The following is a 22,680-nucleotide window of genomic DNA, read 5'->3' as shown; positions in this document are numbered from 1 at the left end:
CCCAACATCTACCTCCGGCTAAGCTACCCTTACATCAAGACACACTACAAAATCTAGCAGCAAACAGCTGAGACACAGAAAGCACCACGCTACAATCTCAGCAACTGTGGGTGAACAACGTAAAAATGTTATTATTTTTGCAACTGAAGTAACAGCAAGTTCCCTGCTAGCTTCTTTTGAATAAGGATCCCAGGATAATGTTTTATAGGTTCATATCTGGCAGTGCCATACTGGTGCTGTTGTAATCAGGGATCCTGGCAGTGCTATTGTAGCTGGACTCTGATTGCATCTCTGCACTTCCTCATGACTCACTTGCCTGTTGTAGGAATGACTCTGTGCTGAATGTGCTCATGGAGCAGGTGTCTGAAGTACAGTGGCTGTTGAACTCAGATTGAAACTGTGAATAATTCCACCTTCCTTGAGCATGTTCCCCATTCTCTGAAAAATGAAATTCTTGTGAAAGTGTCCTAAGTAACCCGAAAGGAATTGCAGCATATCCCTTACAACCTGTGTTTAAACAAAGACGTGAAACAATGCAGCAAGTATTGACAATCAACGGAAGTTTATTTAATTTAACTGTTTAGTACAAATGTGTCATCTTTGACAAACCATGAGCCCCTCCTCCCTCCCTCCCTCCCTCCCTCATTCCCGGCTTTGGCTGTGAGACAAAAGGAACACTTTGGCGGAATTCTCCCCACGGCAACTGTGGAGGGCTTTCAGTTGCCTAGATACAGGCTCTTGTTATACCTTAGCCATAGATATTCAACAAAGCAATTAGACAATCTAATTCTAAACTAACAATGAATCCCATGAAAAGAGTGCTCCAAAGGGCCTGTAGATCACAGCAACAGGTGAAACACTCTCCTGCTTTTTATTTCTAATAAAACAAAGAATTAAAAAAAAACCCACAAGCATGTTAAGCTGTAAACTTGACCCCTGCAGTCCCGGAGAGGTTTGGTTGGCTGGCTGGAGCTGCCCATAGAGTGTGCACTGACCCGTTCACCTTCAACCCCGGGCGTCCCCCAGAGTCATGGAGAGCGAGAAGTCATTTCCCTCTGATGACAGTGCATGATCTCATCACACAAGAATTCTGCTGGTCTGTGACCCAGTGACCTGTCCACCACACACTCCCAATTCAAAATTCAATGAGCCTCCCTGGGTCTATTCAAATCATCAGGCGGCGCTGTGGCGGATCCACATACTGCTCCCATTTAGATCACTAAAACAGTTACAAGGGCTATGTTAGGAAAACACAGAATAATGCAACCACAAGCATGCTGCCAAGTCCTTTGAGCTTGTGTGGGCTGGTTGCATGTGTCAATAATTGCATTTTGATTAAACTCACATGTGTGTTTTATTTGTTATCATGATTCACAGCGGTCCTTCGAATCCATCCAATGACCTTGAATTGTTTAAGAATAGCTGAAGAGAATGAAGGGTTATCAGGCTGTCTGGCTTCTGGAGTAAAACTGGAAAAGGAAATACAATTAGGATGCAGGTGTTTACAGTGTGCTGTCATGCAAGTGAAATCATGCTGCGTACAGGAAAGACCCCTGTGATACTATAGGTTAAGCATATTATTAAACGATTGGGCTGTTTTGGAGAGTACACAGCAGCACATCCCAAAACCATGTTTAAACATTATTGTTTTCTCACTAATAATGAAAATATTGCTATTACAAAAATAAGTGTTGTGACCAGCGCTGTGAAGCCAGTCTTTCTTACGTCTTATTCTAGACTTCTGCGTCTCGAGAAAACAATTCATATTCTGCTGTTGGTTTTATTGTATCTATTTATTTTCACTTCTACAGACCTTTCAGAAAGGCTTGCTCTGCATTCTGTAAGTGGAGGGAGGTCTGGAGCAAGGCTAGTTAGAGAGCACAGCTATTCTCTCACCCCCATTCACTGGAGGGGCACTGCTCATCGTGAGGGCATCGCAAACACTGCAAAGGGTACATGCTTTGTGTTGGTGTGCCAGAGCCAGGATTGGCAGCACCTAAAAAAAACAAACACAAAGGAAATCAGAAACTGGCACTACTGGAAAAGAAATAGCCTAGAAACAAGAAATGTATGACAGTATGTTGTTTAAAAAAACCCTGAATCTTCCTGTATTTGTTTGTTAGCATGTGTTTGTGACCCTGGAAGAAAAACACAGTAACATTTTTGATGGCCACAGCATAGCATAGTTGATGTTTAACCTCTTTGTGGTGGCAAACGTGGGAGTAGCGACACCACTGTAGACACACAAGTACTTTGATTTATTTCTTATTTTCCAACATGCCACTTGACCCCATAGCTTATATCTGCTGCAGCCTTAATTACATCATCGTAGGATTCGTTGGCTTTCTAAGAGTGCTTTGTTATGCAAATCGCGGTGTCCTTTGTCTTGCTCTAGAGGTAACTGCCTGGCGTACACACCAGACATCTCAACCCTTTCTCTGGCTCACCAGAGCATTGCCCTGGAGCTTTCTGGTTGTTCCTTTTCGTTTTGTTTTTGCAGGAATGGGTATAATAAAAGGGTGGAGCTGCCCAAGTCCGTGTCACATTTAAAAATGTATTTCCTGCATGTGTTTGCCTTGATAACGTTGATTATGCATGATACTGTCATTGATGCAGGGGAGGGCATTTCTACTGTTTATTATTTTATTACTCATTTCAGCTTCACAAAACTTCTTTTTCATACTTTTTTTTTTTGGGATAAACAATTGAGGCCGTCCCATACCCACAATCATGCAACACTTTCTATAGTCTGTTAAAAATCTAGCTCAAATCGGTGTTTTGGGGATGCAGACTAGTGTCCACAGTAATTTAGCAGTTTACCCATGGTTATGCTATGCATTTACCATGGTTTGCCATGTTTTCTAATACACTTTACAATACCTCTCCAGAGGTAAAAGGCACGAAAGCCAGCAATTACTAGTTTTGAAATAACAGCAACAAAAACTTATGCAGTATTACTTTCTTTTTTAAGTGAATCAATATTAGAAATGTTATGAAAAAAAGGAAACTTTTAATTAAATTAAATTAAGTTGTTTTTGTATCCCGGGGGGGCTACTTTTGTTTGGTGTTCACTAGATTAAATAATTGAAAAAACAAAAACAAAACCAAATCCCCAGCGCTTTGTGTTTAATGTGGTCTTGGTGGGCTGCGGGACCCCGCGTGTGCCCCTGGAGCACATTCCCCGAATCCGCTGGAGACCCGGAGCCTGCGAAGCTGCTCATTCCGGCTCAGTGGCGGGTGACTCGGACTGTCTGCAGCCGTGCTGTGAATGTCTTATTAAATGAGAACTCAGCATTCCTGAGAGCCACACAGTGGAAAGGCATTCGCTGCTGCTGCAGGAGACACCGATGAAGCAGCACAGCAGCTATTAATTCACACAGATGCAATGCTTCCTATTCTATTATTACTTTGGTTAGCTTTATTAAGTATATTAGGTTTTCCAGTAAGCTTGCAATATATAACACATACTTTATTTCCCCTGGAGTGAAAAGTAAATAAATGAAATGCACTTATTTTGCATCATTTTGTGTGCTGTATTTATTTCAACATATTTGCTTTAGTAAAGGCAAACCAAAAGCATGGTAAAATTACAGAAAAGTATGGTAAAGCAGAGACATACATACAGCATGCTGAAAACTGCATGATCCAAAGAGAAAAAACTTAGATCCGAGACTAAAGATCTTGTGTACGTCGACATGCAATTGTTGTATAGGGGAGAGTCTAACATGAAGCTGCTGTCTACTTCTCAGCTTCTCTTTGTGAGTGTGCAGAACCAGGATCCCTCTGACAGGTCTCCCTTCCAGACAGAGATCCTCTGCAGCTGGACTTCACACATCCTGTGACCCGCGCCCAGCGGAAAGGCTGTGGCCGAACCTCAAGCAAAAGGTGAAAAACTGTCCCGCTTCACCGAGTCAAGACTTTAATTAAGAGAGCCAAGCAAGAAACACCTGTGAAAACACCTTTAAAGAGCACGCTGCTTTTGATGATGAACTGAACCCCGGGATACGTTACTGTAAGGAAAGAATGAATTAGCCCCCCCAGAAAACCCACCCAAGCACAGCCATGTCATGTACACAACACAAAACACATTTATAAATCCCGTCAAGTAATTAAACGTCCCAAGGTGACCTCCTCCACCCATCCTGCAGGATGGACCGTGCTACCCCTGCTCACTGCTCCCCCCGTAAAGGCAGTCTAGCACCACACCACTGAAGAACTGCCCCTGCTGCCCTCCAGACAAGCTTCTCCACAGCCACATTACAGTCACGAGCTTCTCGGGTTTGCATGTGTCTCAGCAGGACAGGCTATTCATAACTTCCAAGGCTGCCCAAGGGGAAACAGGTCAGAGTTCACAGAATGCAGAATCGCACATGCACAATACAGTAACGAGAGATTGGTTTAAAGAATAATAATAAAAACCAGCACTTCATTTTTATGTTGGGTGGGGGGGGGGGTGGGATCACTGAGTTTCTGCTCAATCACGGCACTGTCAAGTTCTCAATGAATTCCAAAACAATACATTCTTATAAACTAAGCATGTGTAAACAGCGATTTGTCCCATACCAAATTCATAAATATAATTACACAGAATAAACACTGGCAGGGCAGGAAGACCCACCCTGCAATCAGCTCAGTGTTTGTAAACATGCTGGCTGTGTGTGCAGACTGATTTGTCCGCTCTATTTTCTTTCCCATGTCAAAAAGTATGTAATTATGGTCTTCCCCCCATCCCCATCCCCATCCCATGAGAGAGAGGTTTGGAGTATTTTGAGAAAAAAAAAAAAAAATCCAGGAAAATAAATAAGTAATCATATTTAAGGTTTAAATAATTAGATATATTTTTATAATTCTAGTTATAAATTTATGCACACAAAATTAGGTTACTGATCTAGGGCTCAGGTTTTCCACTGTGGGCAAATTACCCATGTAATAGATTTACTACAGTGTGGGGCGTTTGCCTGTAATTTGCCCATGGAGGGGGTGGGGGGTATAGTCCCCAGTGTTCTCTGCTAATAGCACTCTAGTTTTGTTTGGAAATATCTTTTCTTGATCACATCACTGACGTACAACAATAGTGCTTCATAAACAGGCACTCTTTGGGCTTGTCTCAGTACACAGTGTACAACACACGTCAGAACAAACTTCATCAGCAATCACACTATGCAGGGGTGTGATTGCTTTGTTTATTTTATAAAAGCTGCATTTGGTGGCAACAGATAGCTGCTGTAGATATGAGGATAGAATCATCTGCACAAATATATTGAGTCTGCCTTTAGTCTCATGGACCTTACCAGTGTGTTTATAATGTCATTTTTTTGGAACGTCTGCCGTGTTCTGTGAGTTGAGGGTTCGAGACACCTCAGTATTATAGAAATCCTAGATTAAATTAAAGGTGATAAAGTATTAAGGTAAATGGAAATAAACAAACATGAAAAAACACCACCTTTCATAATTAGTTTTTGCTGAATACCTTCTTCATTGTATAGAAAAGAGATGGGAGAAAGCTCACAGCCCACAGCACAATAGGCAGCTATTATTATTATTATTATTATTTATTTCTTAGCTGACGCCCTTATCCAGGGCGACTTACAATTGTTACAAGATATCACATTATTTACATACAATTACCCATTTGTACAGTTGGGTTTTTACTGGAGCAATCTAGGTAAAGTACCTTGCTCAAGGGTACAGCAGCAGTGTCCCCACCGGGGATTGAACCCACGACCTTCCGGTCAAGAGTCCAGAGCCCTAACCACTACTCCACACTGCTGCCCTGAATAACCATTCATTCGTGGGAATAAAATTAAAATTATAACTAAAAAAAGAACCTCAATTGTTTTAACGTTACAGCAATTCAAACTACTGTTGCAGCTAGAATTAAAGTTTATAGTATAATTAAAGTTATACTATAAAAAGGACCATTTATAAAATACACCTTTAAAATGATGGGTCAGTGACTGTAGGACTTCTGTGGGTTTATTCCTTTAAAACAGACAGATACAGCTTTTAATGATATATTCCTTCCTCTCATTAAAAACAGGAGTGGTATTTAGAGCAGTTTAAAAGGCTCATGTAGTTCCTTTTTCAAAAGTACCCAGATAACGGGATGCTTGCTTCTCAAGGTTTCCAAAGTGGAGGGCAGGGTCTCTGGTTTTAAACACTTCAAAAAGGAGAACACGTGCAAGATGGCAAAAAGGACATTTACTCAGAGTTTCAATGAAGGCTAGCAACACAATTAACGGCACAGCATTTTATTTAAAAATGTGTAAAACAACGACGTTTGCTACATCAATTGAATATTTACATACGATATAAAAATCTATTAAAAACAGCATAATACAAAGAAGAAACTAGACATGAGTTTTACACATTACATGGAGAAAACATTTAAGCAGCAGACAGGACACACACAAAAAAAAAAGTTTCAGACCTAAAAAACAAAACCAAAAAAAAGTGAATATTTACTGTAGATATCAACTTTACTGTAAACTGCAGTTCTTTAAATATATTTAAAGCTGGCAATCTAAAAACAGAGTATGGTTAGGATATCCATGAACGAGGGAAGGCAGTGGCTCAGACATCATCTTTCTGATAACTTGAGTATGTTTACCTTCACGACAGGAGTGTAATAAGAGCGTCCAGAAACTTGCTTCTGTCTTCAGTCTTAAGCTCAATAACTGAAACACAATTAGAGTTACGTGTAAGACTTACACCCATCTATGCTATCCTACTGTAAATAAGCAAAGAACAAAACAAACCCACGTGCTTAACAGCTACACCCGTTTCAAGAATAAACTAAGCACACAAATACAAAAAACACCCAAAATTCTGTATACTGTTGCGTGCAATGCCGTAGACTTCAAAAGTGAAAATGTCGACAGACTATTTGTAGAAGTATGCTGCCACCTAGTGGCAAAATCAGATCAGTTTACAAAACTACTAAAACGCCAGGTTTAAAGTTATTTTCCTCCTGTGTAACTCTCAAATAAAAATGCAAAACACTTACTAGATGTGTCAAAGTGGTCATGCAGCGTCCTGGAGCTGGTACTTTCAGCTGCTTTCTCAAACGCCCTTCCAAAGAAACTAACACACACAAAAGAAATGCTTGTGTTAATGTTTGATTAAACAAAGAAGTGTCTTAATATGAACCAGTACGAGCACAATGAAATGCATGCCCTTCACTTGGAGGACTTGGAGGGTCTCTAATAAGAAAGCCCCTAACTGTGGATCAGTCACACACACACACACAGAGTTGTCCAGATAAGCGCTTCACCGACAGTATGTTTCAACACAGCCTTGCTGATGTACATGAGGGATTATCCCAGCTAACGGAGAGATATTTTGAGAGCACGCACTTCTTTTTGTCCGAGCTCTCCGCCTCTGGTGGAATTCCCAGCACGATCACAGTGCCCTTCTCCACATCCATGGGGGCCGCCATTATCAAAGGCAGCAGCCTGCAACGCTTGTTCTTCGTCTAGAAGACATTAAGACATTAAACTGAGTCACTTACAAACATTTTTAAATTTTCCTTTCTGCAGGGAAGAGCTCAAGACCCTTTCCGCCACCCCCCCTGTATTGGGTGGAAGCATACTTACTGAACGAACAAATGCCTTTAGCAGGTATTTACTGAGAATGCTTAAGGACATTGGCTTGGAAAACAGCTTCACGTCTGGAGTGCCCTGCAAAGAAAAAAAAAAAAAAAAAAGCAATTAACACCCGGTGGTGGGGAGGAGTGATGAACCACAAACTGCTTCAAATACAAAAAAAAACACAAAACAACCCACTGATGCAAAGAAAAAGAAACAAGACGACTAATTAAAAACGGGAGGGTCGGACACTAAAGGAGGCAACATTCAATCAGAATGCTTCCAAGTAACAAATACAGTGACCAATTAACACAAGACAGGATTGCTTTGCATGCACCTTTATGAACACAATTAAAAGACCGTGCCCAATGCGCACCGAACGATTTCAGGACCCTCGCAATATAAAGTGTCTATTCTGACCTCCATCAGGTAGCAGTAGAGGAAGGGCCCCTGGGAGAGGATCTGGTTCGTACAGATGCAGCTGGCTATGGTCTGCTGAACAGAAATAAGCTTTTTCTTGGCCAGTTTGATCCCATGGTGCAGCTTCTCCAGGTTGCTTCTGCATTATAAGATACGATATGCAGTGTATTACAGGAACAATTTGCAAAAAATGAACAGAGTTTATGGGACAGATTTATTAAGCTTTTTTACAATATTAAAAAAAGTATAAGAAGCTATTAATTTACTTTACTAGATTACAGATATGTAGTTTATTAGTTAGCATATTTAGACCTAAGCAGAATCTGTCCCTGTGTGTGTTTTAACTATCAGAAATGCTGATTACCATTTCAAATAAAGCCACCATATACAGTGAGGCAAGTCACAAAATGTGACTAAGTTGTTCCAACAAAATTCAGAACATGCAAAAAAAAAAAAATTGAAATACAAAAGACTTTTCTTTTAACAAGGCATTTTAAAAAAAGTGCAAATTTCCCTTTAATAATTAAACAGCCCAAAAGACTAATTTAATTGCCGTAATTAATCTAGTTTCTCACAAATCCAGTTCAGAATGCAGACTGCCATAAATAACACAAAGACCTTGAGTTAATGAAGCGTGGGAGTACCTGGACAGGCTGTCTAAAGCCTTAATAAAGTTATCGGTTCCACTCTCATCCTTCTCAATGTTCTCAAGAAGGGCTGCTGCAGCATGGACCACGTCACTGGCAAGGAATTTATTCTTAAAGCCAAAATGAACACTGAATGTCTGTATTCGGATATCTTTCATTCTGGGAGAGAGAACAAAAATATATAGGATTTATAAAATTTGCTCAAAACAAAAAATATAAAATGCAACCAATATACAAAAGCAAAGTACCCGTATTTATTTGAAGATTCTTCAATGACTTCCCGGAGATTGTCCTTTATGGAGAGGTCCATAGAGTTGAATTTCTGTCTCACTTGTTTCAGTGGAAGGCTGAAACCCAGAAGTGCCAACAAAATAAAAGGGAGTTCATGCAAGAATGAATTACACAAACAAACCGACTGCAGTCCAGACAATCCGAAACTGAAAACCTGCATTTCAAATACCAGCAGCTCACAGGTCGACCAGAGAATACATAACGGCAATGCCTGAATGTCAGGCTCAGCATTAATAAAAAATCATTTTAGAAATCTCATTCAGGTCACATACCCCATATCAGCAAGGAACTCCTGCAGCTTCTTCTGTCCATGAATAGACCAGAGCTTAAAATGTGACGATGTGTAACAGGAGTTGCAGATACTCTCGTAGAGGGACCAGTGCTGGTACAGGGCCAGGTGCAGGCTGGGAGACACAGTGAAGGATGTCTACTCTTTGAAAATGAGCAATGAAATACTACTTTACAGGGAGTACAGGGCATGGCTTTCCAGAGACCCCACCTCCATACCAGGTGCAGCTAATCAATCTCCATGAAAAACTAGCACAGTTTTCCCTCACTTTAAAACAAGCTAGCTGTATCTGGCATTGGGCTTTTTGAAAATTCATCTGCTTCCAACAGGGAGTCCAGAGAGAACTCAAGAGTAGGATAAACACAGTATACATTTGTAACGCTATGCTGCGTCACTGGGTAGATTTTTAGATAGGGTTCTCCCTTTCTAACCATGGAAAGGATACTCGTACTCAAACGAGATTCTCATGCAGTCGATGGAGAGCGAGTTCTCTTCGTCCTCGTTGCGATGGTTGTGTCGGGAAACGTGGCGTTGCAGCGTGCCCACGTCTGTGACGTATTTCATGCTGCGAGATGCAAGAAAACTTTGCGTCAGTGTTTTGTTTAAAAAAAAAAAAAAAGTCAAAAGTGATGTTTGACACTATAAATCATATGGGAAAGTAGTGTCCTTACTGTGTGATTTTGTCTTGAACCCACTGGTCTGTTAAACCAACAATTGACCACCTGTCAGACAAACAGAGAGAGACAGACAGAGAGAGACAGACAGAGAGAGAGAGGAAAACAAATCTTATGTGCATTAGCTTGTCATTGCATTTTTGTAACTATAAATCACAGGAAAAAGTCAATTAAAAAACATTTAAGTGTTAAAGTACAGACTGAGATTGTATTTGACATTTATGTAACACTGGCAGTATTTAGCAAACTTACCAAAGCATGTCTTTGGAGTCCTTGGACATAACCCAGGCCAGCTCAAACATTACTAGTGCAGACTAGAAGAGAAAAAAAAGATAACTTCAACAAAACAAACCTGACATTTAAGGCTGCATTAATCCGATCCTTGGGAACTTCAAATACCAAATTACAGGACGTAGAAGCAGTTCTAGAAGCGCAGAACGCTCATGCTTAGCACTTACAGAGGTTCCATGGTATTCATACTGCTCGTAGTCAAACAAGATTTCTCTTCTGTAAAAGAGAACAGGGAGGTTAACAGGCTGCTGTAACAAACCATCCACTGCTAACATGCGGTGTAACAAGATACTGTACATCGCGCTCTTACCTCCGAGCTTCCCAGTCCCGCTTCTCCCTTCGTCTTTCTATTCTTCTCTCCACAGCACCCTATTGAAATAAAAAGTTCAGTATTGTCCCTTTAAGCCTTCAATCATTTTATCAAGCCTTTCATAACTTGGAAATATCCCAAACCACATGCAGATTTTTTTTTTGTGTCTGAAGCGTTGACATCTTATCCATTTATCATACTTACTACTCGTTCTTAATGGAATTTACTCTTACAAAGAAATATTTAACTGTAACTGCTCTCAAACAATTACTGTATTTTTTATTTTCTCGTTTGAATTCTTATTCCTGATTTTAATGTATTTTATAACTGCTCTTATCTGTAATGTGATACTTTAACAACTTTAAGTCACCCTGGAGAAGGGTGTCTGCTAAAATAAACAAACAAAACATCATCATCATCATCATCATCATCATCATCATCATCATCATCATGATGGATAAACAGGCTCTGTGAAGTGCAACAGGTCTAAACTAGGATTTAAGGTATTGTTGTACCATCATTTATCTTCAATTAAGTAGAATTAATTATAGAAATGCAATATATCTTGATGGGGTGTCCAGTCCAATACCATCCTGGGTCATGGAAACTTCAGATATTCTTGCAGCTTGGACACCCAAGATTGAAACAGACTCACAGCTGGCTGCCGCCTCACAACACGACCACACTTACGCATGTTTGAAATGGTTGCGTCATACAGGATTAACTTGCCTCATCAAACCGCCTTCGTTTACCAGAGGGCTCAGAGCCACCCTCGCTCTCGTTTCCAGAGTCATCCCCATCCTCACCCTCCTCTTCATCATCTCTGAAGATATCGTCATAGGAAGGAATGCCAAGATCGTCATCCTGCTTTATGAGCAGCTTGATCTAGGAAGAGACGGGAAAGCATGCTTAAATAAAAACACTATGCCTGAATAGAAGAACCCATCAGGGTTTATGTGGAAAATATACAAAAAGAGTCTTAATCTGTAACACCACCGGGTTTTGTATTTAGGAGTGGCACGCAGCTGTACCTGTGTATCATTGTAGACATTGACAACATCAATAGGCCTGTGCGTGTCACAGATAAAGAACACAGAGTCCTCGTCCGGCTGAAGGGTCTCTAGCAGGTCAATGTTAGCACCACAGTTAATCAGAACGAAGTACCGGAACTGCAAGTGTAACACATCAAGGAAAAAAAAAAAAAAAACAAGTGTGTATTATGGTCAACTTGACAATACACTGTATAAACAAAACGGACTGCTCATAACCGACCCCTACCTGCTCCTTGTGCTCCAGAAATGCAGTTTCCAGTTCCTGCCAGCCCGTCACAGGAACCAGTGTGTATTGGACATGGTCACAATGGAACAGCGCCTAGCCAGTGAGAGGGACACTTTAACAATGCTTTGAGTGCACACGTGTTAATGGCAAAGGGAATACACAGATTACACCAATGTGTGTATGTATGTGTAATTCATTACAGATCATCTAAAACAAGTGAGGCAGTTCAATTAGTTCCTTGATTGCATATGAATCCCATAACCTGCGATGGCACAATTCATGTCTACAGTAACTTGTAGAATGTCTTAATTGATTATTATTTTTTTGGACAAGTTTCAAGGGAAAATCAAGAGCGGTCATGGTATGCTTGTTTTGTTTACCTGGAGTATTTTGCAGGCACACAGGGCATCTACATCCGCGGAAACAAGAAGTGCCACCCTCTGAAAACAAACACAACGACACGCACTTAACATGAACCGATGTAGTCATGTACACTAGAGCACTAAAAATACAAGATACTGAAGTCTAGGCAAGAGCTTTCACGCGTCATAGCAAGGCCTACGACTGACACACACACACACACACACACACACACACACACACACACACACACACAAACACACACACACACATATATAAAACTCCGGCCATTTCAAACAGCTTTTCATGTAGGATTCATTACTGCCCCGACGCGAGCACAGGAAAATTAAACAGCATCACCATTCGCCTCTCCAATAAGGTCGTACCACTGAAGTCTAGCTTGTATATCTAGCCCCAATCGTACTGTTAGAACAAAAAAACACCTCACGATAAAATTCATATTTAAAGTTTGTCATATTCACAGACACAAATTCGCATTCAATTTCTAGGACTCTTACGAGTTTGGTGTAAATGCAGACAAAACGACTCTCTCTTTCTGCTTGCTACTCGCTTACCTGGTTTACAATAACGTCATAAAACTCCTTTCGGATATCGGACACAAACATTTCAAAACTCTTTCTTACAAAGCTTATACTAGAAATGTGTCTGTATAATCGTTTTTAAAACAAATGTAACTCGTACACACAAAGTCCGGACATCAAACACGGGCGCCAAATTGTTCTGGCCACCCTTGTTTTCAATTGGCTAGTTAGGCAACCCAATAGCCAATAACCAACAGCCTATCTTCAAATCCTTCCTGTCATTGGTGATTTAAAGCAGATAGACTTTGAACCAATAGAAAGCGTTTTCGATTAAAAAAATTGTAAAAATGAAAACAAAGCAATGCACCAATCAAAGTTTAGAAAACGAGAACGCCATTGTGTGATTGGGCAGAATTGAAACAAACTGTCTTGTGATTGGACAGCGACGCTAAAAAGATCATTTCCCTGCGAGGCAGTCTACTTCCTGCTGACTGCTGCGGACAGTGTGGTGGATGTTTTGGGAAAGCGGAGCAGTATTGTGTAGTAACAATAACCAAGCCATTATTGTAACCTAGAACGAAGTAGAAAACGATTCGGCAATATGGTAAGTAGTGTGGCGCACTGGCATTCTGGCATCGGTAGTAATTAAAGGCGTGTTCGTGTATCATAGCAGAGGTACAAAGATGCACCGTCACTGTGAAAACAAAACCAAAAAACAGCTGATTTCTACTCTGCCCGGTGGAAGCGGCCGCTGTACTTCAACGTGTAGTGTGACTGTGTTTTTATAACTCTGGGCCAGTGGCTGCCTGTTTATAAAATGTAAATAATGGTTGTAATACAGACTATAGGATGCCATGTAGTTCGTCCCTGTCTGATGCTTACTGGTAGGGTTTATAATGGCACTAAGTTACTAAGGCAGCTGATGCCGCTGCTGCCAACTGAATAAAACATTTTGTTAATGTAACCACCCGTTTCACTTTCTCTAAACTCAAAGTCAATACAACGCAAGCACTTTTATTTCTTCCGTAAAACCCGACGACTTGCATGTCCATTAAGAAAGAAAAGCTGTGTCCTTGATACCCTGCTTGTTTACAGATCGATCACGGTTACTTTTTTTTTTGTATTTTGTTATCCGTTGTTTTCTTTTGTTTTTACATTTCTTTCTTTTCCAGTTTTCCTTCAATATGTTTGACCACCCGATTCCTCGGGCTTTCCAGAATCGCTTCTCCACGCAGTACCGCTGCTACTCCGTGTCTATGCTTGCGGGACCCAATGACCGCTCGGACGTGGACAAAGGTGGAAAGAGTAAGGGAATGAGGATGGACTTGCTTGAGGATGTATACTAATCATATACCCCGGCCCTAGTATCCAGCATGTATACGCCCGCCGCGTCTGCCTTGACCTACTCTGATTTTTGCAGAGCTCTTGGAGTTAGCCCATTTCCCCATTCTTCAATAGTTTTATTAATCTGCAGGATCCGGTGATAAAACAGCCTTCTTAGCAAGCTTAACTTAAAGCATACTGTTGTAATCAGTACCTATCCTGTATACTAGTAATATAAGTAAAATAACAAAAGAGTACATTTGTAACTGTTTTGTAAGCATGCATGAGATTATTGGTAGTTCAATGTATCTGTTTGTGCTTGCATTCACTTTTTTGTTGTGTTTATTTCAGTCATTATGCCCCCATCTGCCCTGGACCAGCTTAGTAAGTACCAGAGTTTTTATATCCTTTACATTCAGATTAATTACACGTGTCATATTACAAATATGAATGATGACTGTATGTTGCATAATAACTACAGATGATGTTGAATGCTGTACCAGGTCATTATTATCAGTATTATTATTTATGTATATATCTTTTTTTTTTTTTACCAATTTGAATTCTAAAAACACTGATTATATTTTCCCCTCCCCTTAGGTCGACTTAATATCACGTATCCAATGCTGTTTAAGCTGACAAATAAAAATTCAGATCGCATGACACATTGTGGTGTGCTGGAGTTTGTTGCAGATGAGGGCATCTGTTATCTTCCACACTGGGTGAGTTCCCAGGTCATGTGCCTTATAGTAATGCACAGAGGTTTACTCATCAGCTTGTTCTAAAGCCTGTCTACAGTGTGACTGTTGTAAGCCATGTCTTTCCTCATTCTGTGCATGCTTTCTCTGTTTTTGCTCAGATGATGCAGAACCTGTTGTTGGAAGAGGGGGGTCTGGTGCAGGTGGAGAGTGTCAATCTCATGGTGGCTACATACTCCAAATTCCAGCCACAGAGTCCTGATTTCCTGGATATAACCAATCCCAAAGCAGTGTATCCTTTCTGTGAATGTTAGAGCTGTTCAGATATGCACAGAACGCTTAGCAAAAGCATTCCTTATATGCTCATTAATGTGGGAGCTTGCGTGCAGTTAGGGGACATTCAGAGCTGTATGTTGTGGCATCAGGTATGGAATTTATAATGAATTGAGCATCACTTCATTAAAATCTGTAAACATCTCTATTACTTCATGAATCATTTTATTTGGATTCTTGTAAAACGTTTGTGAATCTACCATGTTATGTTTTTAATATATATATATATATATATATATATATATATATATATATATATATATATATATATATATATATATATATATATATTACTGCCCAGTAAATGCATCATTGTCCTTAACTAGCCTTTCTGCAGGTTAGAAAATGCTTTGAGAAATTTTGCATGTTTAACCACTGGTGATGTGGTTGCAATCAACTACAATGAAAAGGTAATTTGCTAATGAAAATGTATTTATAAAAGTGGGTGTGGAGTTTTATTGAGAAGACATTTAGAATAGGCAGTCGGCTATTATTTTTTTTTAATTTTTAATTTTGTATGTTTTCAGTACTTAAATAAACTGTGAGTGCATTAGCGTTGCAGTTTCCTTCAGTTTGGAACACTTCACGTAACGTTAACCCTCTGTTCTCATTTCAGATCTATGAACTACGAGTAATGGAAACCAAACCAGACAAGGCTGTATCTATCATTGAATGTGACATGAATGTGAGTCTTCACACTTATCGGATACACTTGTTATAATACATGAAAAAAAACCAACAGTACACTAGTGAGGGGTAGTATTTTCATGATCATCTTCTTCTTGTAGGTGGATTTCGATGCCCCATTGGGGTACAAAGAGCCAGAGAGAAGACCACAACAGCGCGAGGAGCCCACCGTATGTCAACCTGGTTTAGTTTTGAGGTTGAAACTCCAGCCACTATAATGTTAAAAGTCAGATACCCCTCATAAGAGAGAAATGACTTGCATGTTCTGAAAGTGCAGTTTCACGTTGCAGCTGTACGTAATGGCAGTGATACAGTAACATCACTGTGATGTGTTCATTTAAATCCCTGTATGTATGCTTCTGACATGCCACGTTGTTTTACTTTGTAGGAAGAAGAGGCTGATCCAAGCAGCTACGGTGAGATGGATTTAGGATTCAGAGTAAGTGAACTGAAACGTCATGTTGTGAGCTGGAAAAATAACCAATGAAACCAAACAAATACTTGAATATGACAGAGCGCTTCTGTGTGCTAGTGCATTTTATTGGTAAGTACCATACTATCCTAGAGGCCTCTGCATTCGACTGGCTTTTAGTGACACAACTCAAGGATAGCCATTTAAATGTTGTTAACTGGCACAAAGTGGGAAAACCTACAGAAGTGGATTCCGTATTAAAGTGAAAAGAAAGAAGTATTGTCTTTGCATGTTTTGTAGGCATTCGCTTGCTCAGGAAACCGACTTGATGGGAAGACGAAAGGAATTGAGCCCAGCCCAGTGCCCATTGATCCAAGCGACATTAAGAGGTTTGAGGAAACTCCTTTACTGATCCAGAAATGAATGATACTGATTGTTGGGTGCTTTCTCTATTGGAAGTCCTGGGTAAATGTGGGTTTGGCAATGGCTGCTCTGTACAGCACTCCTACCAAAGTGTTAATGTCACACCATCACCTGGTTCATTGCATCACTGGTAGTGTGCTGGAAATGGAAGTGAATAAGCATGGGTTTACTAATCCAGTCAAAGCTGATCTGCTAATGCAATAACAGAGGTGCTATTTTGTCATTGCCAGAGGGATCCCTAACTATGACTACAAAGTTGGAAGGATCACATTCATCAGAAATTCACGACCACAGCCAAAGAAAGTGGATGATGTAAGATTGTAATTTTTTATTATTATTAAATTTTAATTTATTAAATAGTTCAAATGAATGAAAAGGGGACAGATCTACAATTCCAACAAGTAAAATGCAATTTTACAGACTTAGGAAAATGTATATCATTTAATGAATAAGGACTTCAATATTAAAACAAAATTGAATTATTTAAAGCTGCAATCTTTTTTGAAAGAAATGCTGCTTTATGACTTTGGAACAGATTACACGCCTAGCGCCAGACTACCTTCATAAATATATCAGTTGCTGTTCACTTCTCCGCTCTGTTTCGGTGTCGTTGTTGCTGTTCACTTCTCTGCTCTGTTTCAGTCGTTGCTGCTGTTCACTTCTCCGCTCTGTTTCGGTGTCGTTGTTGCTGTTCACTTCTCTGCTCTGTTTCGGTGTCGTTGTTGCTGTTCACTTCTCCGCTCTGTTTCGGTGTCGTTGCTGCTGTTCACTTCTCCGCTCTGTTTCGGTGTCGTTGTTGCTGTTCACTTCTCCGCTCTGTTTCAGTCGTTGCTGCTGTTCACTTCTCCGCTCTGTTTCAGTCGTTGTTGCTGTTCACTTCTCCGCTCTGTTTCGGTGTCGTTGCTGCTGTTCACTTCTCCGCTCTGTTTCGGTGTCGTTGCTGCTGTTCACTTCTCCGCTCTGTTTCGGTGTCGTTGCTGCTGTTCACTTCTCCGCTCTGTTTCAGTCGTTGTTGCTGTTCACTTCTCCGCTCTGTTTCGGTGTCGTTGTTGCTGTTCACTTCTCCGCTCTGTTTCAGTCGTTGTTGCTGTTCACTTCTCCGCTCTGTTTCGGTGTCGTTGTTGCTGTTCACTTCTCCGCTCTGTTTCAGTCGTTGCTGCTGTTCACTTCTCCGCTCTGTTTCAGTCGTTGCTGCTGTTCACTTCTCCGCTCTGTTTCGGTGTCGTTGTTGCTGTTCACTTCTCCGCTCTGTTTCAGTCGTTGCTGCTGTTCACTTCTCCGCTCTGTTTCGGTGTCGTTGCTGCTGTTCACTTCTCCGCTCTGTTTCGGTGTCGTTGTTGCTGTTCACTTCTCCGCTCTGTTTCAGTCGTTGCTGCTGTTCACTTCTCCGCTCTGTTTCGGTGTCGTTGCTGCTGTTCACTTCTCCGCTCTGTTTCGGTGTCGTTGTTGCTGTTCACTTCTCCGCTCTGTTTCAGTCGTTGTTGCTGTTCACTTCTCCGCTCTGTTTCAGTCGTTGCTGCTGTTCACTTCTCCGCTCTGTTTCGGTGTCGTTGCTGCTGTTCACTTCTCCGCTCTGTTTCGGTGTCGTTGTTGCTGTTCACTTCTCCGCTCTGTTTCAGTCGTTGCTGCTGTTCACTTCTCCGCTCTGTTTCGGTGTCGTTGTTGCTGTTCACTTCTCCGCTCTGTTTCAGTCGTTGTTGCTGTTCACTTCTCCGCTCTGTTTCGGTGTCGTTGTTGCTGTTCACTTCTCCGCTCTGTTTCGGTGTCGTTGTTGCTGTTCACTTCTCCGCTCTGTTTCGGTGTCGTTGCTGCTGTTCACTTCTCCGCTCTGTTTCAGTCGTTGCTGCTGTTCACTTCTCCGCTCTGTTTCGGTGTCGTTGTTGCTGTTCACTTCTCCGCTCTGTTTCGGTGTCGTTGCTGCTGTTCACTTCTCCGCTCTGTTTCGGTGTCGTTGTTGCTGTTCACTTCTCCGCTCTGTTTCGGTGTCGTTGTTGCTGTTCACTTCTCTGCTCTGTTTCGGTGTCGTTGCTGCTGTTCACTTCTCCGCTCTGTTTCAGTCGTTGCTGCTGTTCACTTCTCCGCTCTGTTTCGGTGTCGTTGCTGCTGTTCACTTCTCCGCTCTGTTTCAGTCGTTGCTGCTGTTCACTTCTCTGCTCTGTTTTGGTGTCGTTGTTGCTGTTCACTTCTCCGCTCTGTTTCGGTGTCGTTGCTGCTGTTCACTTCTCCGCTCTGTTTCGGTGTCGTTGTTGCTGTTCACTTCTCCGCTCTGTTTCGGTGTCGTTGTTGCTGTTCACTTCTCCGCTCTGTTTCGGTGTCGTTGCTGCTGTTCACTTCTCCGCTCTGTTTCGGTGTCGTTGTTGCTGTTCACTTCTCCGCTCTGTTTCAGTCGTTGTTGCTGTTCACTTCTCCGCTCTGTTTCGGTGTCGTTGCTGCTGTTCACTTCTCTGCTCTGTTTCAGTCGTTGCTGCTGTTCACTTCTCCGCTCTGTTTCGGTGTCGTTGCTGCTGTTCACTTCTCCGCTCTGTTTCAGTCGTTGCTGCTGTTCACTTCTCTGCTCTGTTTTGGTGTCGTTGTTGCTGTTCACTTCTCCGCTCTGTTTCGGTGTCGTTGTTGCTGTTCACTTCTCCGCTCTGTTTCAGTCGTTGTTGCTGTTCACTTCTCCGCTCTGTTTCGGTGTCGTTGTTGCTGTTCACTTCTCTGCTCTGTTTCGGTGTCGTTGTTGCTGTTCACTTCTCCGCTCTGTTTCGGTGTCGTTGTTGCTGTTCACTTCTCCGCTCTGTTTCGGTGTCGTTGTTGCTGTTCACTTCTCCGCTCTGTTTCGGTGTCGTTGTTGCTGTTCACTTCTCCGCTCTGTTTCGGTGTCGTTGTTGCTGTTCACTTCTCCGCTCTGTTTCAGTCGTTGTTGCTGTTCACTTCTCCGCTCTGTTTCGGTGTCGTTGCTGCTGTTCACTTCTCCGCTCTGTTTCGGTGTCGTTGTTGCTGTTCACTTCTCCGCTCTGTTTCGGTGTCGTTGTTGCTGTTCACTTCTCCGCTCTGTTTCGGTGTCGTTGTTGCTGTTCACTTCTCCGCTCTGTTTCGGTGTCGTTGTTGCTGTTCACTTCTCCGCTCTGTTTCGGTGTCGTTGTTGCTGTTCACTTCTCCGCTCTGTTTCGGTGTCGTTGTTGCTGTTCACTTCTCCGCTCTGTTTCAGTCGTTGTTGCTGTTCACTTCTCCGCTCTGTTTCGGTGTCGTTGCTGCTGTTCACTTCTCCGCTCTGTTTCGGTGTCGTTGTTGCTGTTCACTTCTCCGCTCTGTTTCGGTGTCGTTGTTGCTGTTCACTTCTCCGCTCTGTTTCGGTGTCGTTGCTGCTGTTCACTTCTCCGCTCTGTTTCGGTGTCGTTGTTGCTGTTCACTTCTCCGCTCTGTTTCGGTGTCGTTGTTGCTGTTCACTTCTCCGCTCTGTTTCGGTGTCGTTGTTGCTGTTCACTTCTCCGCTCTGTTTCGGTGTCGTTGTTGCTGTTCACTTCTCCGCTCTGTTTCGGTGTCGTTGCTGCTGTTCACTTCTCCGCTCTGTTTCGGTGTCGTTGCTGCTGTTCACTTCTCCGCTCTGTTTCAGTCGTTGCTGCTGTTCACTTCTCCGCTCTGTTTCGGTGTCGTTGCTGCTGTTCACTTCTCCGCTCTGTTTCGGTGTCGTTGCTGCTGTTCACTTCTCCGCTCTGTTTCAGTCGTTGCTGCTGTTCACTTCTCCGCTCTGTTTCAGTCGTTGTTGCTGTTCACTTCTCCGCTCTGTTTCGGTGTCGTTGTTGCTGTTCACTTCTCCGCTCTGTTTCGGTGTCGTTGTTGCTGTTCACTTCTCCGCTCTGTTTCGGTGTCGTTGTTGCTGTTCACTTCTCCGCTCTGTTTCGGTGTCGTTGTTGCTGTTCACTTCTCCGCTCTGTTTCGGTGTCGTTGTTGCTGTTCACTTCTCCGCTCTGTTTCGGTGTGGTTGTTGCTGTTCACTTCTCCGCTGTGTTTCGGTGTCGTTGTTGCTGTTCACTTCTCCGCTCTGTTTCGGTGTCGTTGCTGCTGTTCACTTCTCCGGTCTGTTTCGGTGTCGTTGTTGCTGTTCACTTCTCCGCTCTGTTTCGGTGTCGTTGTTGCTGTTCACTTCTCCGCTCTGTTTCAGTCGTTGCTGCTGTTCACTTCTCCGCTCTGTTTCAGTCGTTGCTGCTGTTCACTTCTCCGCTCTGTTTCGGTGTCGTTGTTGCTGTTCACTTCTCCGCTCTGTTTCAGTCGTTGCTGCTGTTCACTTCTCCGCTCTGTTTCGGTGTCGTTGTTGCTGTTCACTTCTCCGCTCTGTTTCGGTGTCGTTGCTGCTGTTCACTTCTCCGCTCTGTTTCGGTGTCGTTGTTGCTGTTCACTTCTCCGCTCTGTTTCGGTGTCGTTGCTGCTGTTCACTTCTCCGCTCTGTTTCGGTGTCGTTGCTGCTGTTCACTTCTCCGCTCTGTTTCGGTGTCGTTGTTGCTGTTCACTTCTCCGCTCTGTTTCGGTGTCGTTGTTGCTGTTCACTTCTCTGCTCTGTTTCGGTGTCGTTGTTGCTGTTCACTTCTCCGCTCTGTTTCGGTGTCGTTGTTGCTGTTCACTTCTCCGCTCTGTTTCGGTGTCGTTGCTGCTGTTCACTTCTCCGCTCTGTTTCGGTGTCGTTGCTGCTGTTCACTTCTCCGCTCTGTTTCAGTCGTTGTTGCTGTTCACTTCTCCGCTCTGTTTCGGTGTCGTTGTTGCTGTTCACTTCTCCGCTCTGTTTCGGTGTCGTTGTTGCTGTTCACTTCTCCGCTCTGTTTCGGTGTCGTTGCTGCTGTTCACTTCTCCGCTCTGTTTCGGTGTCGTTGTTGCTGTTCACTTCTCCGCTCTGTTTCAGTCGTTGTTGCTGTTCACTTCTCCGCTCTGTTTCGGTGTCGTTGTTGCTGTTCACTTCTCCGCTCTGTTTCGGTGTCGTTGTTGCTGTTCACTTCTCCGCTCTGTTTCGGTGTCGTTGTTGCTGTTCACTTCTCCGCTCTGTTTCGGTGTCGTTGTTGCTGTTCACTTCTCTGCTCTGTTTCGGTGTCGTTGTTGCTGTTCACTTCTCCGCTCTGTTTCGGTGTCGTTGCTGCTGTTCACTTCTCCGCTCTGTTTCGGTGTCGTTGTTGCTGTTCACTTCTCCGCTCTGTTTCGGTGTCGTTGCTGCTGTTCACTTCTCCGCTCTGTTTCGGTGTCGTTGTTGCTGTTCACTTCTCCGCTCTGTTTCGGTGTCGTTGCTGCTGTTCACTTCTCCGCTCTGTTTCCTTGCAGGATGATGCTCTGAGCAGGTTCATCGCCTTTTCAGGGGAAGGACAATCACTGCGCAAGAAAGGAAGGAACCCTTAAGAGGAGGAGACGGCTGTGTGCTGAAGAAAGTGTAACTCGAGGCTTCCTGCTAATTTAAGTTATTGCTTGACTAGTAATAAAACATGAATATAATGCTGTGTTTAAAAATAAATAAATAAATAATAAAAAAACTGGAACTCACTGCCTTTCTGGAGAAACTTTCTGCTGCATTATGTCTTGTCTAGCATATAATAGCATTCAGAACCGTGTAACGGACAGACATTTTAAGATATACTGTTAGCCATGTTAAAAACAGCTTTTACAGCCTGCTGGATCGGATCTGATGAATGAATGCAGTGCATGGAATCACACATGTTTGGAGTGGAGTTTCCACATGGTGACACCAATGTTTTGGCATTATTTTTGTATTTTGATAATAGTGTATGAAATGGCCTTTTACTGGATTTGAAGTTTAAGGAAAGAGGCTCTTATAAAATACATCTGGAAGAGTTTCATTTGAAAGGAATGTGAGTTTAAATTATATACAAGTTTAAAACAAAAGTATGTAGTACTTTTAATAAAGATCAAAACGTCACCGGTACGGGTTCATTTGTGTGCCTTGAATGTTTTACGTGACCACCCTTTACGAGATTGCCTTTTATTATTTTTATATTGATATGATGTACAATGCCTGCAAAAATACAAAAGGAAACACGAATGCCTTCATGTTCAGAAGCAGCATTGAGTGTTGGTGCGCACTTACGAGATCCAAGGTAATGGTTATTTCAGAATATGGCCTGTTCATCCCCACCCGC

General features: G+C 42.3%; 2 protein-coding genes across 3 annotated transcripts; one reads left to right on the top strand and one right to left on the bottom strand.

The window, feature by feature from the left end:
• Positions 1 to 6,235: 6,235 nt before the first annotated feature.
• LOC117426106 (cell division control protein 45 homolog) lies at positions 6,236 to 12,900 on the bottom strand. Of its 2 annotated transcripts, XM_034043404.3 has the most exons (19): positions 12,722 to 12,900; positions 12,167 to 12,226; positions 11,787 to 11,879; positions 11,540 to 11,677; positions 11,238 to 11,393; positions 10,509 to 10,567; positions 10,366 to 10,414; positions 10,160 to 10,221; positions 9,905 to 9,955; positions 9,679 to 9,798; positions 9,217 to 9,348; positions 8,902 to 9,000; positions 8,651 to 8,812; positions 8,007 to 8,145; positions 7,596 to 7,679; positions 7,356 to 7,474; positions 7,007 to 7,083; positions 6,611 to 6,677; positions 6,236 to 6,430 (listed from the first exon to the last, which is right to left on the bottom strand). In XM_034043404.3, exons 1-18 carry the CDS (start codon positions 12,770 to 12,772, stop codon positions 6,613 to 6,615), a joined length of 1,716 nt encoding a protein of 571 aa, XP_033899295.3. In that variant the 5' UTR covers positions 12,773 to 12,900; the 3' UTR covers positions 6,236 to 6,430; positions 6,611 to 6,612. The 2 variants fall into 2 exon arrangements, with proteins under 2 accessions (XP_033899295.3, XP_058888773.1); XM_059032790.1 differs by having other exon boundaries at positions 6,236 to 6,677.
• Positions 12,901 to 13,145: 245 nt separating this feature from the next.
• LOC117426485 (ubiquitin recognition factor in ER-associated degradation protein 1) lies at positions 13,146 to 22,062 on the top strand. Its single transcript, XM_034044080.3, has 12 exons — positions 13,146 to 13,292; positions 13,861 to 13,993; positions 14,363 to 14,395; positions 14,612 to 14,733; positions 14,871 to 15,001; positions 15,380 to 15,452; positions 15,659 to 15,727; positions 15,831 to 15,899; positions 16,118 to 16,168; positions 16,442 to 16,530; positions 16,795 to 16,876; positions 21,851 to 22,062. Exons 1-12 carry the CDS (start codon positions 13,290 to 13,292, stop codon positions 21,923 to 21,925), a joined length of 930 nt encoding a protein of 309 aa, XP_033899971.1. The 5' UTR covers positions 13,146 to 13,289; the 3' UTR covers positions 21,926 to 22,062.
• The last annotated feature ends 618 nt before the right edge of the window (positions 22,063 to 22,680 follow it).

Source organism: Acipenser ruthenus, chromosome 11, assembly GCF_902713425.1.
Source record: "Acipenser ruthenus chromosome 11, fAciRut3.2 maternal haplotype, whole genome shotgun sequence".
In the NCBI taxonomy this organism is placed as follows: Eukaryota; Metazoa; Chordata; class Actinopteri; order Acipenseriformes; family Acipenseridae; genus Acipenser; species Acipenser ruthenus.
This window is presented reverse-complemented; position numbering and strand designations above follow the sequence as displayed.